Source organism: Haliotis rubra, unplaced genomic scaffold (genome assembly GCF_003918875.1).
Source record: "Haliotis rubra isolate DU_JTF1 unplaced genomic scaffold, ASM391887v1 Scf227, whole genome shotgun sequence".
In the NCBI taxonomy this organism is placed as follows: domain Eukaryota; kingdom Metazoa; phylum Mollusca; class Gastropoda; order Lepetellida; family Haliotidae; genus Haliotis; species Haliotis rubra.
In genome coordinates, this window is record NW_025766303.1 from 420,856 (window position 1) to 438,814 (window position 17,959).

General features: G+C 40.5%; 1 protein-coding gene across 1 annotated transcript in view; it reads left to right on the top strand.

The window, feature by feature from the left end:
* LOC124277760 (cell surface hyaluronidase-like) overlaps positions 1-17,959 on the top strand; it is a 39,968-nt gene that overhangs the window by 21,021 nt on the left and 988 nt on the right. Inside the window, exons 17-33 of the mRNA XM_046713483.1 lie at positions 416-628; positions 3,932-4,034; positions 4,720-4,825; positions 6,092-6,262; positions 6,820-6,985; positions 7,816-7,866; positions 8,438-8,519; positions 10,605-10,710; positions 11,092-11,267; positions 11,565-11,731; positions 12,954-13,116; positions 13,459-13,560; positions 14,893-15,038; positions 15,486-15,566; positions 15,905-15,979; positions 16,152-16,184; positions 17,132-17,222. Of these exons, the coding sequence (XP_046569439.1) occupies positions 416-628; positions 3,932-4,034; positions 4,720-4,825; positions 6,092-6,262; positions 6,820-6,985; positions 7,816-7,866; positions 8,438-8,519; positions 10,605-10,710; positions 11,092-11,267; positions 11,565-11,731; positions 12,954-13,116; positions 13,459-13,560; positions 14,893-15,038; positions 15,486-15,566; positions 15,905-15,979; positions 16,152-16,184; positions 17,132-17,146 (1,956 nt within the window). The 3' untranslated portion in view covers positions 17,147-17,222. The remainder of the gene's footprint in view (positions 1-415; positions 629-3,931; positions 4,035-4,719; positions 4,826-6,091; positions 6,263-6,819; positions 6,986-7,815; positions 7,867-8,437; positions 8,520-10,604; positions 10,711-11,091; positions 11,268-11,564; positions 11,732-12,953; positions 13,117-13,458; positions 13,561-14,892; positions 15,039-15,485; positions 15,567-15,904; positions 15,980-16,151; positions 16,185-17,131; positions 17,223-17,959) is intronic.

Genomic DNA, 17,959 nt, shown 5'->3' on the forward strand with positions numbered 1-17,959 from the left:
CAAAACCAATGAGTTTCTTCCTAGCTATATCTCTCTGCATGTTTAGCATGTTTTAAAAACTCAAACTCAAGAATATGCATGCAGTAAAGCATATCCTGCCTTCGGTCTTTAGTCTGATTTTTAATATATTTGTATCTATAAAATTCCATGTCTTGACGATGGTAGATGCGTCTGAACGTACTTGTAGAACTATTACAACCTATCATATCTCAGAGGAGAGATTCGCGCATAATGTTCTTCAATATCGGCTAAACTTTTACTCTTCCAGTAAACACGTGTTGGTTTATTCTTTAATGTCCACATGGAGTCAATGTTTACTAGGGTGACTAACACTATATTGATTACGATCAATAATGATCAAATTACAACTGTAGCTGTGTGTATATATATATATATATATTTGTGTTGTTTCGAGGTTGGTGGAAACTGGGTTTTCAATGGCAACCTGTCCGTACCTGGGTTCGCCGACCAAGACGGCAACAAACAAGCCAATTTCCATGACTACGATGGCAGCGTGACCGGAACAGCTGGGACACAGGTGGTCAAGAATGAACGGTTCTTTACCACAGGGAGATGCCGGTACGAGGAGACATGGAACATGGCAGTCTGCCCATATGAATATGCCAGGGTACGTGAGTTTTATATCACAGTGTTAGCGTCATCTAGTCACGGCGAATGTACGGGTTCGGTCTCTCATACGGGTGCTATGAGTGAAGCCAATTTCCCCATGGTATAACTGGAATATTGCCGAGAAGGGCGTGGTTCTGGTGTCCTCGATGGTATAACTGGAATATTGCCGAGAAGGGCGTGGTTCTCGTGTTCTCGATGGTATAACTGCAATATTGCCGAGAAGGGCGTGGTTCTCGTGTTCTCCATGGTATAACTGCAATATTGCCGAGAAGGTCGTGGTTCTCGTGTTCTCCATGGTATAACTGCAATATTGCCGAGAAGGGCGTGGTTCTCGTGTTCTCCATGGTATAACTGGAATATTGCCGAGAAGGTCGTGGTTCTCGTGTCATCCATGGTATAACTGGAATATTGCCGAGAAGGTCGTGGTTCTCGTGTTCTCCATGGTATAACTGGAATATTGCCGAGAAGGGCCTGGTTCTCGTGTCCTCGATGGTATAACTAGAATATTGCCGAGAAGGGCGTGGTTCTCGTGTTCTCCATGGTATAACTGGAATATTGCCGAGAAGGTCGTGGTTCTCGTGTTCTCCATGGTATAACTGGAATATTGCCGAGAAGGTCGTGGTTCTCGTGTTCTCCATGGTATAACTGCAATATTGCCGAGAAGGTCGTGGTTCTCGTGTTCTCCATGGTATAACTGGAATATTGCCGAGAAGGGCGTGGTTCTGGTGTCCTCCAGGGTATAACTGGAATATTGCCGAGAAGGTCGTGGTTCTCGTGTTCTCCATGGTATAACTGGAATACTGCCGAGAAGGGCGTGGTTCTCGTGTTCTCCATGGTATAACTGGAATATTGCCGAGAAGGGTCTGGTTCTCGTGTTCTCCATGGTATGACTGGAATATTGCTGAGAAGGGCGTGGTTCTGGTATCCTCTATGGTATCAATCTTTTATTCGGTAGAAAGGCCTTCGGCCCACGTACAATGTTGACATATGAAATACATTTATGAGTTGCTGTGAAACAAATGAATGACGCAAAATTAAGGCCTCTTTAACATAATTTGAGATGGACAGTAAATGTGTTTGATTATCATTTTTAAGATTATAGATCATGACATCTTCATTGATGTACATAGGTATATTTTCAAAGTATTTAACACGTAATTCGTTATATGTTGGACATTTATAAAGAAAATGAAATTCAACCTCTACATAATTTAATTTACATACCTTACAATAGCGATATTGACGTGGAATTCCATCTCGTCTACCAATTGTTTTATAAAAGGAAAGCTCACCAATTCTGAGTAACGTTGTCCTACGTCTTGCTTCTTTTGACTTTACATTTACGAGATAATTCCCCCCCCCAAAAAAAAGAAGTTTTAATTTTAGAATATAAATGTAATGTTGAATATTCATTAATATCAGCCATTATTGATTGAACGTGGCAATTCCTTATCCTTGTTTCAAAATTGAATAGAAATGCCTCCTTGAATCCAACACCTTGATTCTCCCAAACAAAACCGAAGCCATAAGTGAATAAAATAGTTCTAACATGATACACTCACGTTTTACGCCCAACGTTATCTAAATTATACAACACAAGATAGTTCTGTTTACAGTACCTATCCACGGGCATTTCAAGCAATCTAAACCAATATTTAATTACTCTCAACAACGAATCAATATAAATATAATGTCCACCACATTCTGCTAAAACAGCAACATTAGTACTTTTATAACTCAAACCCAATACAAACTTGCAAAACCTTACATGAAATTGTTCAACTATAGACCACTTTTGATAACCCCATATTTCTGATGCATATAATATAATTGGCTTTATCTGAACATCAAAACTTTAAAGAGAACTATTGGGGAGATATTTCTGAGTTTGTAAGCAAGAACTTTAACTGAGGATAAAGCATTAGTGGCCTTATTGACAAGATTTTGAACAGACTTGGACCACGAGAGCTTACTGGAAAACAACAGTCCTAAATAGTTGTAATAAGATGAAATCTTCAACCTTTGACCCTGAAAACACCAAACCTCACTTTTCCTAAGTTTACCACCATTTCGAAAAACTAAGACTTCTGTCTTTGTCAAAATTAACAGTCAGTCCCCCATCTATGACAAAATTTTACCAATAAATTGATTTTCCTTTGCAAACCAATAACACTATCTGAAAATAAACACAGGTCATCTGCATACAGCAAAAGATATAATTCCAAAAACTCTGCGCAAATAAAGATACCCCTATCCGATTTCTCCATTTTACCATGAAGCTGATTTATAAATAAAGAAAACAGCAACGGACTTAAAATGCAACCCTGCCTCACTCCGCTAAAAGAATCAAAACAATGGTATGACTGGAATATTGCCAAGAAGGGCGTGGTTCTCGTGCTCTCCATGGTATGACTGGAATATTGCCGAGAAGAGCGTGGTTCTGGTGTTCCAGTTACCGAGGGACGTTCTGCCCACACACATTAGTGATGAACAGTTTACGATGCACGGTCATCAGGTACTGTGACTCAACAATATGCGGGGGCGGTGGGGTAGCCTTGTGGTTAAAGCGTTCGCTCGTCGCGGCGAAGGCCCGGGTTCGATTACCAACATAGGTACAATGTGTGAAGCCTATTTCTGGTGTCCCCTGCCGTGATATTGCTGGAACATTGCTAAAACGGCTTGAAACTAAACTCACTCACAAACAATATGCAAACTTCCAAATAGGCACCAATCATAACGTCGAGACTTTCATGAGAAATTATCTACAAGGAATGTATCACTCACGTTTCCACAAGCGGTGGACAAACTACCATATGCTTCAAATTATTTATACATAGTCTCCAAGCAGATGTTACATTTTAGATTTCATGAAATTTCATCAGCGTGACGAGTGGTACATCTTTCACAGGAGGACCTTCTAAGCTTAGATACAATGAAGAATACGTGGTTAATGAGCCAATTTCATGGAAGGCTTGAGCCTGGGACGATATCTGCTATATTTATCATCTCGGTTTGAAGATGACGGTCATTTTTAGCACACGCTGAGAACGCTGTATTTTATCATTTGATCTCATGACATTTTACTCTGAGAATGCTCCACTGACCTAATTATTTATCAACGTTTAGTTGACTAAAATAAGCATGCTAATATTACATTTACTCAGTCTGGGTCTAGCTACAGCAGGACTTCATCATCGTACGGATCTAAACATGGAACATCATACTCCACTATTTATCGTCATATCTACTAATGACGATTACGTGAACGTTTTGAACAGTATTAAACTGCGTTCCTTTCCAGGTTATACTGGACGGGAAAGGAGGGGTCCTGGAAACACGCCCGAAGGACTACGCCATGACGATAAGGAGGGACGACCGACCAGCTGATGCGTTTCAGATACGTGGTAAAATATTGTACAAATATTCCATAGCAGGAGTGACTGAGTGAGTTTAGTTTTACGCCGCACTCCATTAATATTCCATCTATATGGCGGCGGTCTGTAAATAATCGAGTCTGGACCAGACAATCCAGTGATCAACAGCATGAGCATCGATATGCGCAATTGGGAACCGATGACATATGTCAACTAAGTCAGCGAGCCTGACCACCTGATCCCGTTAGGGACCGTTCATAATTTAGGGGTGGTTGGGGTGAAGATGACTTTTATGGAGACGCATGTACAATGTATGTGAATGCCCCAGAAACACACCCCATTTCGTGTAAAGGGAAACATATATGTGAAAATTATATGAATGACACCAATTAGCGATGGGGTGTCAAAACTCACTCACTCACTGTAACATTAATGGTGTGATGGATCTGGTCTTAGTGAGTGAGTGAGTGAGTTTGGTTTTACGCCGCTTTTAGCACTATTCCAGCAATATCACGGCAGGGGACACCAGAAATGAGCTTCACACATTGTACCCATATGGGGAATCGAACCCGGTCTTCGGCGTGATGAGCCAACGCTTTAACCATTAGGCTAACCCACCGCCCCCGGATCTGGTCTTAATTTTCACCGCAATTGTTTGATATACTGTTGACATAAATGCCTCCTCTGGTTTTGTATCTCGGGCACAATGTTTCAGGTCTAAGGAAAATCAGCTACCTAGTCTTAAAGAGCATGTCCTACACCGCTTACTTCAACGGGAAAGCTCCAACTGAACTCGAGGTCATTGGCGAGAATCTAAAAAAGTAAGTTTTAAGTTATATTTTACTTCAGTACAAACACATACATGGCTTAAATGAGTGAATATAAAAACATAGTAACTACTATATATTCGATTTATGTTGGATGGTGCCTCATGTATGTATACGTTCCCTTATAATGAAGAACGGGTGGATTGGAACTGACATCTTTCTACATAGTGAGTGAGCTTAGTTTTACGCCGCACTCAGCAATATTCCAGCGATATGGCGGCGGTCTGTCATTGTACCCATATGGGGAATCGAACCCGGTCTTCGGCGTGATGAGCCAACGCTTTAACCATTAGGCTAACCCACCGCCCCCGGATCTGGTCTTAATTTTCACCGCAATTGTTTGATATACTGTTGACATAAATGCCTCCTCTGGTTTTGTATCTCGGGCACAATGTTTCAGGTCTAAGGAAAATCAGCTACCTAGTCTTAAAGAGCATGTCCTACACCGCTTACTTCAACGGGAAAGCTCCAACTGAACTCGAGGTCATTGGCGAGAATCTAAAAAAGTAAGTTTTAAGTTATATTTTACTTCAGTACAAACACATACATGGCTTAAATGAGTGAATATAAAAACATAGTAACTACTATATATTCGATTTATGTTGGATGGTGCCTCATGTATGTATACGTTCCCTTATAATGAAGAACGGGTGGATTGGAACTGACATCTTTCTACATAGTGAGTGAGCTTAGTTTTACGCCGCACTCAGCAATATTCCAGCGATATGGCGGCGGTCTGTAAATAATCGAGTCTGGACCAGACAATCCAGTGATCAACATCATGACAATCGATCTTCGCAATTGGGAACCAAGGACATGTGTCAGCCAAGTCAGCGAGCCTGACCACCCGATCCCGTTCGTCGCCTCTTACGACAAGCATGGGTTACTGAAGGCCAGTATTTTAACTCGGACCTTCGCGGGTCTGTTTCTAGATGGCTTATGAACATGCTGCATTTGTGTTGAACAACTGGTGTCATCATTGCTTGACTGGGGTACCCAAACCGGACAATGGGAAGCAGAGATTCCATTTCAGACAGGAAAGACCATGTTGTTTGTTTTGCCATTCAGTTACATTTACGTTAATTACGTCAATAGACGGGGTGTGCATGATATATGTGTTAGATCAGGTACATAAACATTATATATATATATTGTAGACAGTATGCCTTACACTACAGATAATCAGGATAATTCCAACACTTATTTGCTCGATCAATATGAACAATCACCTTAATCGTGGCATTTTGTCTTTATTTCTAGGGGCGATTCCTTCCGAATCGGTTTGTGTTTCCCCAAAGATGTTGAAAGTTTTACCTTCGAAAGTCAGTTTCCTGTGATCGACGAAGATTCACCTGCCACCCAACTGGCATCCATTGACGAGCTTGACAAGGATTCTTCTGGTACAGCTTACTTCTGGGACAAGGCTAGAGGGTAGGAACTAGGCGTGACTATTGAAGGGGACAACTATTGCAGTAGTTATGTTCTCCTTGAATTGTCTCATTTGAAGTCACTTCCCAAATGGAATATAGTTTATATGAAATAAAAACAAGCTGAAGTAGTTTCAGTCTCTTTTATTAACTGACAAGATCAAGTAAAAAAGTTACAACATAAAGTATTTGTTATTCACAATTTCAAACTCGCATGTCGTTTAAGAGTTAACAGGGGCGGATAACTCTAAATCAAAGTGAACGAATCTGGTACTTCCTGTATTTTGCGGTGCTCATTTATCAACGGAAGTCAATTACTAAACTATCGATAGTCATAGATACTACCGATGCATCGATAATTTTTCGTTTCTGCCATCGATTAATTGCCACATTAAATGATTTATCTTGTAACTATACAATCATTTGATCAACATGTGTTTCGAGCTCATCCGGCACGAGTTTTACATTATATTGTTTGTCTAAAACTCGAGTCCATTTGTATTACATTCTGTATTCGAGTTTTCAGTTAACCCATGTTCATTTTCTTAACTCTTCCACCAGTCTGCTGTTCGTGAAGTTAGTCGGGACGGCAGACCGTATTGATCACGAGATCTGCCCCGGTAGGCAGTGCCCATACATTACGATCAAACGCGTGGGTGGGAGCGACAAGACCGTTGACTGTTACAAGGATGCCTACGTGGATGGACCATACACCAGGAAGGAGGATGTAAGCACAGGGGTTCGAATCTCTGTTTGGACAATAATTGAAAAAAATAAACATGGAGATTTTTGCAATCATAATATTGTTTTTATGTGTTATGATTAATATATATTTCAAATTTGAACGAAATCGGTGAAGGAATAAGGATTGTAGAAATTCTACCGCTACACTACACACTAATGCTAAAAACCTGATCGAAAACCAAGCAGTTGGACTATTTTAATGTGCGGTTCAATCAAACTTTATGTTTTTCATAAATAAATTGTGTTGAGCTTGTAGGTCATTCTTTACCTTTCTGTTCATCGTATTCGATTTGTCTAACTGCATTTCACATTTGACTACTGACCCTCGCATCAGCACTACCATTTTCTTTGAAGAAACGTCTGGTCTCTCTTCGGTAAACATCGACAGTTTCCGTAAATCTCTGAATGACCCGGAAACAGAAAATGGCTCTCATTTGTCAATTTCTACCTTGCCGGGAAAACACAATTTTCATATTTCCCGCAATAATCGCACACGTGGCAATTGACCAATGAGAGCCGTTTTCTGTTTCCGAGTTCGATTCCCCACATGGGTACATTGTATGAAGCCAATTTTGGTTTCGCCCGCCGTGATATTGCTGGAATATTGCTCAAAACGGCGTAAACCTAAACTCACTCACACACTATTGCCATCTCATGATAAGACGAACGACATCTTGCGTTGTGTCCTCTTACCGGCAACGGTATCGGCTGTAGCGTAAATATTTATCAAGATGGACCGTAACTTATCGGACGTACACGAAATATAATCAGCTAAACAACGATTGATTAAAAACATGTATATATTTTTCTCAGAAATCAGCGCCCATACCAAAGCCAGCTACTTGTAAGATTGGAACACCCAAGGTAAGATACATGTAAACACTGATCCACCAGCACACCATTTCATGTCGCTTGGGGGTGAAGACAGTAAAATCATATTAATGTTGCAAAGATCGATGTTTTCGTGATAAATGGAGAAAATGATTGTGAGATGAATAGTTTGTTTTAGTGAGATTCACAGACGTTCTGTACAGTCAATGCACCTGCAGCTGACACTTGCCACAGTGACACTTTACTAAATCCTCAGTTACAAAGACACGCTAGATTAACTTCCAGATCGCCAGTGGCCTTCCAGTATAGTAATTAAGAGTGAGTTAATGAGTTAAGATTTTGAATCGCATCGGCAATATTGCAACCATGTAGCGATTTCAGTACAGTAACTAAGAACACAAACATGTTTTACATTATGACGCGAAGAGCATGTGACGTCACATTAACCACTATGACGTCAGGATATGTAGACTCGATGACCTGTAGTGCATTGTCACCAACTATTCAATCTAATGGTGACATTCCTACGGGTTAATCCGACTCAGTTCAGTAAAGGTATACGCTTAAAAATTTCAAATGAAAACTGTCATCCCATATTTTGCAGGGTTTAGGAGCTCCAATTGCGCCGAACAACTACCCGACCGGGCCTTTTCAACCGTCGTGTCCAGCGGCGCCAAAATATCCAAGTATGTTGAACTTCCGTCTCACGGTCTCTGGCGTGTTAACAGGCGAACGAGGGCGGTGGGGTAGCCTAATGGCTCAAGCGTTAGCTCGTCACGCTGAAAATCCGGGTTCGCTTCGCCACGTGTGTATAATGTGTTACGCCGAAGACCTGAGTTCTATTCCATATGGGAACAATGTGTGAAGCCGATTTATGGTGGCAGTCCTCAAGGGTTGTTACAAAGATGTCTCTGATTGTTTATTGTTTCACAGAGCCTGCCCTCAAGGGTTGTTACAAAGATGTCTCTGATTGTTCATTGTTTGACAGAGCCAGTCCTCAAGGGTTGTTACAAAGATGTCTGTGATTGTTTATTGTTTCACAGAGCCAGTCCTCAAGAGTTGTTACAAAGATGTCTCTGATCGTTTATTGTTTGACAGAGCCAGTCCTCAAGGATTGTTACAAAGATGTCTCTGATTGTTTATTGTTTCACAGAGCCAGTCCTCAAGAGTTGTTACAAAGATGTCTGTGATTGTTTATTGTTTCACAGAGCCAGTCCTCAAGGGTTGTTACAAAGATGTCTGTGATTGTTTATTGTTTCACAGAGCCAGTCCTCAAGGGTTGTTACAAAGATGTCTGTGATTGTTTACACAGAGAAGGGTTGTTACAAAGATGTCTGTGATTGTTTATTATTTCACAGAGATTGTTTATTGTTTCACAGAGCCAGTCCTCAAGGGTTGTTACAAGGATGTCTCTGATTGTTTATTGTTTCACAGAGCCAGTCCTCAAGGGTTGTTACAAGGATGTCTGTGATTGTTTATTGTTTCACAGAGCCAGTCCTCAAGGGTTCTGTGAGATGTTCTGATTGTTTATTGTTTCACAGAGCCAGTCCTCAAGGGTTGTTACAAAGATGTCTCTGATTGTTTATTGTTTGACAGAGCCAGTCCTCAAGGGTTGTTACAAAGATGTCTCTGATTGTTTATTGTTTGACAGAGCCAGTCCCCAAGGGTTGTTACAAAGATGTCTCTGATTGTTTATTGTTTGACAGAGCCAGTCCTCAAGGGTTGTTACAAAGATGTCTCTGATTGTTTATTGTTTGACAGAGCCAGTCCTCAAGAGTTGTTACAAAGATGTCTCTGATTGTTTATTGTTTCACAGAGTCAGTCCCCAAGGGTTGTTACAAAGATGTCTCTGATTGTTTATTGTTTCACAGAGCCAGTCCTCAAGGGTTGTTACAAGGATGTCTGTGATTGTTTATTGTTTCACAGAGCCAGTCCTCAAAGGTTGTTACAAAGATGTCTACACAGAGAGCCAGTCCTCAAGGGTTGTTACAAAGATGTCTGTGATTGTTTATTGTTTCACAGAGCCAGTCCTCAAGGGTTGGTGTCTCTGATTGTTTACACAGAGTCCTCAAGGGTTCAAAGATGTCTGTGATTGTTTATTGTTTTCACAGAGCCAGTCCTCAAGGGTTGTTACAAAGATGTCTGTGATTGTTTATTGTTTCACAGAGCCAGTCCTCAAGGGTTGTTACAAAGATGTCTCTGATTGTTTATTGTTTGACAGAGCCAGTCCTCAAGGGTTGTTACAAAGATGTCTCTGATTGTTTATTGTTTCACAGAGCCAGTCCTCAAGGGTTGTTACAAAGATGTCTGTGATTGTTTATTGTTTGACAGAGCCAGTCCTCAAGGGTTGTTACAAAGATGTCTGTGATTGTTTATTGTTTCACAGAGCCAGTCCTCAAGGGTTGTTACAAAGATGTCTCTGATTGTTTATTGTTTGACAGAGCCAGTCCTCAAGGGTTGTTACAAAGATGTCTGTGATTGTTTATTGTTTCACAGAGCCAGTCCTCAAGGGTTGTTACAAAGATGTCTGTGATTGTTTATTGTTTCACAGAGCCAGTCCTCAAGGGTTGTTACAAAGATGTCTGTGATTGTTTATTGTTTCACAGAGCCAGTCCTCAAGGGTTGTTACAAAGATGTCTGTGATTGTTTATTGTTTCACAGAGCCAGTCCTCAAGGGTTGTTACAAAGATGTCTCTGATTGTTTATTGTTTGACAGAGCCAGTCCTCAAGGGTTGTTACAAAGATGTCTGTGATTGTTTATTATTTCACAGAGCCAGTCCTCAAGGGTTGTTACAAAGATGTCTCTGATCATCACGATCTGCCATATGAAAGGATAGATCTCTTCTCATCAATGACGATAGAGCATTGTTCTGAAAGGTAAATATACTGACGTGGAATCCATTTCAACCCCATACAGGATATATTAACTCTGTTTCTAAGAATCTAGATATATCAACCTGCAGCACATCACAGTCACTGCACTTTGGATCAAGCAATATCAGATTTTAACATTTAGCAAACATGAATGATTTCTGCGTTGCATAAAAAGCAAATATTAAACTATAAATGTTGACTGTCCATGAACACATGCGTGCAATGAGCGTACGAAATTAAAAAACCCAGTAATTTAATAATTTTACATTCATCCATTATTATATAATGGTTTTTCGGTATTGTGGTTAAACACATGAGTCAGTATGTATATTAATGCCTGTACATGTAACTGGTAAACTAATGCACCCTCATACTGCTACATAGGTGCTATAGGAAGCAGTACGCCTACGCTGGACTTCAGAACGGCAACCGATGTTACTGTGGACACACCTATGGAGCATATCTCGAAACGCCCGACGACTGTAACAAGCCCTGCACTGGAAATAAAGATACAAGCTGTGGCGACATGGACAGGAATTCTGTATATCATACAGGAATAGGTATCGTTATAAATAACCCAACTTATTCAGTGTAAGTGTAAGAAACGATAAACAAACGATACACGAATCACTTAGGAAATCGACCTGGATGTTGTCTCCATGCTCCGGTTGATCTTGCTCGTGAACTTTTGGAAGTTTGTTTATAGCTGTCAAATTACTAACAGAGATTCTGTCGTAATGTTGCAGGCAAGTAATCCGAGAAATGTAAAAATATTATTAAAAGATTTTTAAAGCATGTAAATGAGATAGATACATACAGTTTGTACCGTATACAGTTTGTACCGTATATTTGTTCAGAGCCCAAAAGTTCAAGCCTACAGGCATGTGGACCTGAGAATGCCGGTGTTGTGATCAATAGCCAGTGCTATTACCTGACGCCAGAGGAGGGCGCCTACGCTGATGCCCAAAAGACATGCGTTAACCTTGTGGGGAACCTTGCTACCATCAGTTCAGAACAAATTCAGGTAGGACGGTGAAGGAGGTGAATGTGGACATAACTGTTTTTGTTCAGTGTTATTTCTTAGTCTGCTATCGTTCGGTATTCTTCCGCTGGTTCAAACATGTTCGTATGTTGGCTATGATCTCTGGCGCCTGTAGCCCCATGAACATGACTGACTGTGAGTGACTGCCCTCTATACATTTACTGGAACGCCACCATGTCCAATCGGTACCGATTAGTCGAATGTAGCAGCAATCGTTACATTGTATTTAGTAACCGCCTCCGTGGTGTAGTGGTTAGAGCGTCCGCCCGGAGAGCGGAAGGTCGCGGGTTCGATCTCCGACCGCGTCATACCAAAAGACGTTAAATATGGTACTTGTTGGTCCCTGCCTGGCGCTCGGCATTAATGGGTACAACAAGGACTGGTCGGCTCGGAGTCAGTATAATGTGTCTGAGTGGGGTATTCATGCTTCACTGCGGCATGGTATCTCAGTGGGCTAGCACTATAAAACCAGCTTAAGTCTGGGCTAGTACATGCAGCCGCACATACACATACACACGCATGCACGTCGTCATATGAGTGAAATATTCTCAAGCACGACGTAAAACCCAATTTCACCTCACCTCACATTGAATGTAGTTGTTTCCACCATGGCTGAACATTGACTTTATCCCCGATACGCAGTGACGCCACTGAATTGTCATTGTGTGCAAATATGTGACATACATGTGACATTAGCTTCAACTGTAGGCATTTGAAATACTGACTGTAGTAAGTAGATTGAACATCACAAGGTCTGAACAGGCACCAGGATTGTCTTCTACTTTGTCAGATAATTAATCTTGCTGAAAACAGCTATAACAAGATGTAAGAGGCTTTAGTTGCTCACATTATGGTACATGTGTGACGAACTGCTTATTTGAAAGGTTTTCATGACGAGTCGCTCCAATATGAGAAAGTATTAGACTTGAGCGGATTTTCTTTTCTTGGAGTTGTAGGCATAAGGACACTCAGTATAAACGTGCTAAAATATATAATATTATTTTTGATCAGTGACCCGAACTTAGTTAAAGATAAAGCGATTGTTGATTGGTGTATTGTTAGCCGTTTGAATGTATCTGAAAACACTTACATGCGAAGTTTACCATAAGTGTAAAAATGGCACCATTGGGCCCAGAAAAGATCTCATCCTTCCTGCAATTCTTCTTCGTATTCAATATCTCCAATTGTTTCTCAATGTTCCCAGGATGACGTGGTAGAGTACATGCGACCCAAAGGGGTAGACGCGTGGTTTGGCCTCAATGATATTGCAGAAGAAGGGACGCTGGCGTTTGTGGACGGAACGCCCGTCGGCAACTACGACAATACACAGAGTGGTCAAGGGGTCAGCGCCAACCAGGACGGATACGGTGAGCTATCATACCACAATATGGCCTTATGACATCGTGTAATGAAAACACTAATACCAACTATAATGATAACGACAAGAACGTCTTTTGTCTGTAAAACGTTACATCAAAACTCATTCTATTGTTTGCACGTGTTTCGCGAGCCAAACAAGTGAATAGTAGTAGTAGTAGTAGTAGTTAGTAGTAGTAGTAGTAGTACTAGTAGTAGTGTTATAGGGAATAATTCAGGGCAGCCATCATCCAAATATTTAAAAAGTAAAAAACTATGTACTCAAGAAATAGATAACACTCGTTGTGTTAAACTTACAAACATTTAAGGTGACCTTTTTCGCCTGATTTCAGTTATTCGGGCAAGTGTTCTCTACAAATGGGACGACCGTTCTGTCTCGGAGAAGAACAAGGCGCTGTGTCAGTTTGCCGTTGGTTCCCAGCCGCCAACAGGAGGTAATATATCTTCTACAGCGTATTTTTCTATCCTTCAATAATATACTACCCATCAAAAGTTTAGACTCACTAGTGTAAATGTAGCCACTTACTTGTCCACTGTTCTAAACTAGCTTTTTGCAAAATATTCCATACTGTTTAAAGGTACTGTTTAGTTATGAACTGGTGTATTGTAAAACATATTCGTAACATTGAAAAGATTATTGTCATGAGTTCAGTAAATGATTAAAATCTGTGAAAATTGGCGAATTCTTAACAAAACTTTACACCAAAACGAATCTGTTCACATGCACGACATTTGCTCATGCCTTTCGCAATTTGAAGCATCATCCTTGTGCAATTCATCTGCATAAGGTTTTCAGTTGGTTCCCCCAAGTTGGTGGAGAAATTCATCTTCGATGTAACCACATACATATACATAACATATAGTGAGTGCTTTAAGTGAGTCTAAACTTTTGATGGGTAGTATATTTAGGAGGTTGTGCTCAATCGGCTATCTTTTACTGTCCTTCAAGATAGTTGACGTGAATATATTACAATAATCAACTTCTTATTATTTAATATTAAGCTATATAATTATCGTTTAGATTCAACCAATAGGTATAGTGTACACAATACAGCACAGCCTACAGGTCCCCGACCAAATGAACTAGTGAGTGAGTTTAGTTTTACGCCGCACTCAACAATATTCCAGCTATATGGCAGCGGTCTGTAAATAATCGAGCCTGGACCAGAAAATCCAGTGACCAACAGCATGAACATCGATCCACGCAATTGGGAACCGATGACATGTGTCAATCAAGTCAGCGAGCCTGACCACCCGATCCCGTTAGTCGCCTCTTACGACAAGCATGGGTTACTGGAGATCAATTCTAACCAGCATCTTCACGGGTACAGATGAACTAATAATATACAACGCTACAGCGGAAAGTAGGTGGATGTTTACCAGCTCCTGAGACTCTATAGCCTCTCATCTGTGTTCTCAAACACTGGATTGTCTGGTTCAGACTTGATTACTTACAGACAGCCTCCATATAGCTGGATTAGTGCTGAGTGCGTCGTAGCAGCAGCAGCAGCAGCAGCAATACACATAATTGGGGGAGGGAGTAATTTACGCCGCTTTTAACAATACTCCAGCAAAATCACGGTGGGGGAACACCAGAAATTGGCTTCACATATTGTACTTATTTGGAAATCGAACACAGGTCATCGGCTACCTATCTAGCGAACGCTTTAACCTCTTTGCCACATCACTGCCCAGTAGAACTAGTGACCATGATAATTAATATTATTATAATCATCATGACGGTCATTATTGTTCTTCTTAAAAAGAGAGTTGTGGTGTCAACGGTTTTGGCAATCGGTTCGGATCCGGATCCTGCTACGCAGTGATCAACTCTCTGGGCAGTCAGTTTGAATCCCAGTACGCCTGCTACACACGGATGGGCACTCTGGTCACGGTCACGGACGACAACAGGGTAGGTCGATATCACCATAAACACATAGCTGGATAAACAATGTGTTCCACGTGTGTGTCAACGTACGTATTCAGTATTCCGGAGACACCACACACGTGTAAATTACATAATGTAATTGCTGCTTGCATGTTATTCCTCCTCTCATTTGAAGGGATCTAACTTCTCAGAAATTCGGTCGTTTGAAAAGCTCACAAACACTATGAAACGCCGATGTTCAAAAAGCCTAAACATATAGCCAAAAATGTCTTCCTTTCGAGTTAAGATTATCTGACGTTCAAAGGGTTAAAACATCAGTAGAAAAAAAAAAGATTTCAACTTTGTGAACATTTTATCGTTTATCCTCGCCACCACGCCCTTTTCTATGAAGTTATCTGCCCTTTCTGAATCAAAGGGCCAACCCTATATTCCTAGGCATATGCATGTTAAGTGATTTGAGGAATTCTTCAGGCTGAAATCCTTCAACACATCTATGTGTATGGAGACTCGGTGGACTATTGGACAGGGGAGGAGGGGCTAAGAAACCCTACGGTGAGTACATGATACTTTAAAGTTTTCAGTTGCAAACATTATGCATTAAGTTTTTTGATAAGTGCTTTTATTACAATATACTTAAAAATTTTGCAACGCGGGCCGACATGTCATTGCTTGGGTTATCAAGTACTATTAAACAAAGTACGGGATATTCCATTTTAGGGTGATATCATGATAGTATGTGTATTTAGAACATGATTACTGTAGAACCTACGGTCATTTGACGTCCAACGACAATGCACACTGACATGTCCCTGTTACACAGTTTAACCAGTTTTCAGACAAAAAATGTAAAGATCCTACTTTGTTTTTATAGTGTATTGATTTTTTTCCAGAATTATCTTCGAAAATGCTCTACGGCAAAGTTGCTGCATCGTCTGGCAAGAAAAACGGCGCTGTGTGCTTACTGGGTATGTTAAAATACCAAACAATGTTAGATTCATTAATTTCTTTCGTACCTGAAATCGCCTGTATTTCACTAGAAAGGTCTAGTGCGTCAGATGAATGTCGTTTCTATTCCTATAAGTTATGTGCTGGATGTATTAACAGAACATCATACCACTGACGTCCTTTGTATTGCAGAAACCATCTCAGCAAACAAGAGATGTTCAACAGGTCAGTTATGGTCTATCAGTTGCAGAAAATGTTTTCATATCAGCACAATGAAGATACACTGAATTTGACAGGGCAGACAATGGGCAATAATACAGCATACAACTTTAGGTAGGGCGGTGTATTGGCAAATAAACTGTATTACAATATATTGCGATTCAGGTACCTGTATTGCGACACGTAATGCTGTATATTTGGAACTTAAGTATCTGACAGTTAGGGATTCTAATTTCCTTTTTTATACAATATATAGTGTTACAGGATGAATAACAACGGAAAACATTTGTTGTGAATGAATGAAAGTCTGTGTAGATAAAGATAATCACAAAAACTTCATATGTTCTTTACCCAATATACCGTTTGAAAACCGTACTGCGATAAACCGGTCATACAATGCCGTCTCAACTTCATATATAACAACCGTTTTCAAGCTAAAAGTGACTACAACCGTGACTTGAGAATTTGAAGTATATATACATAGTATGTTGTGACAAACATCAGATTAACATTAACAACAGCATGTAATTGAATAGCACGTGGTACATAACTGGATGAGGCCAGTCGGCAGGAGGGAGTAAGTAGAGAAAACAGTAGACACGTTAAGCTTGAAAACGGTGCACGAATCTACACCGAAATGTCGCTGTGTGCAATGGACAGAACGTTGTTATCAGTTAAGTTGTATGCTTTATTATTGACTCACAAACTTCAAGAAATCCGATCAAAATATTAGACAATAGCCAGTAACTGCTTTAAACAGTATGTACGTTAAATCACCACCGTTCTGTTTGATGTGGGATGAGAGGCCGAAGTAATGCAAGTCTTCGACGTTTACTACTTTGATGAAGGCTAGAAGCATTGGAATAGTGCTTGGAAACAAATGTTAGGTTACTTCTGGGATTCCAGCTTAAACCTTAGCGTCACAGGTTTAATTCTACTTTTATGTTTTTCAGGGTGGAAGTACCTAGAAGCCAGCAAGAGGTGTTACCTCTATACCAGTGGCTTTGCGAAAACCTTTGACATTGCTCACGCATTATGCACACAGTAAGATATCCTCAATATTATAGTGAATGTACTTACTGAAGGAAACAGAATGATACTGATGCCATCCATTCGAATCTACTTCATCTGTTTAGTTAGTTGATGGATTAGTAGTGCTAAGCCACTCAGTTGATTCAACTGCCCCATTGCCGTGAACGGCTTGGCAGATCATGGGTTCAAATACCAGATTCTGCTGAATTAAGATAACGTGATTGTCAGTACCACTGAGACCAGACTTTCTAATTATTCTACTTTTGTAGTTTTTTTTGTTTTGTTTTTTCATTTCTGCATTGGGTACTGGTAATTTGTCCGTCCGTCCCTGCACATTTGCCTTTTCCGCTTTTCCGGAGCAGACCTATAAAACCGATCACTATTTCTTCACCAAACTTGACAGATAGATAGGTCTGGCGGTGAACTGGTGCCTTTTGGTAGTTTTGGATTTCTGAATAAAACATATTTTGCGTTTCCAAGGCAGCAAGTTTGACTTCGAGTGAAATTGGAGGTATTGTTCTTTTCCGAAACAGAACTTTATAACGTTTCTATACACCTTATGGTCACTCTCCTATAGTCGCTGACTTGGTTGATACATATCATTGTATCCCAGTTGTGTAGATCGATGCTCATGCTGTTGATCACTGGATTATCTGGTCCAGATTCTATTATTTACAGACTGATGTCATATAGCTGGAATTGCTGAGTGTAGCATAAAACTCACTCACTGCTATATACACTCCAAAACA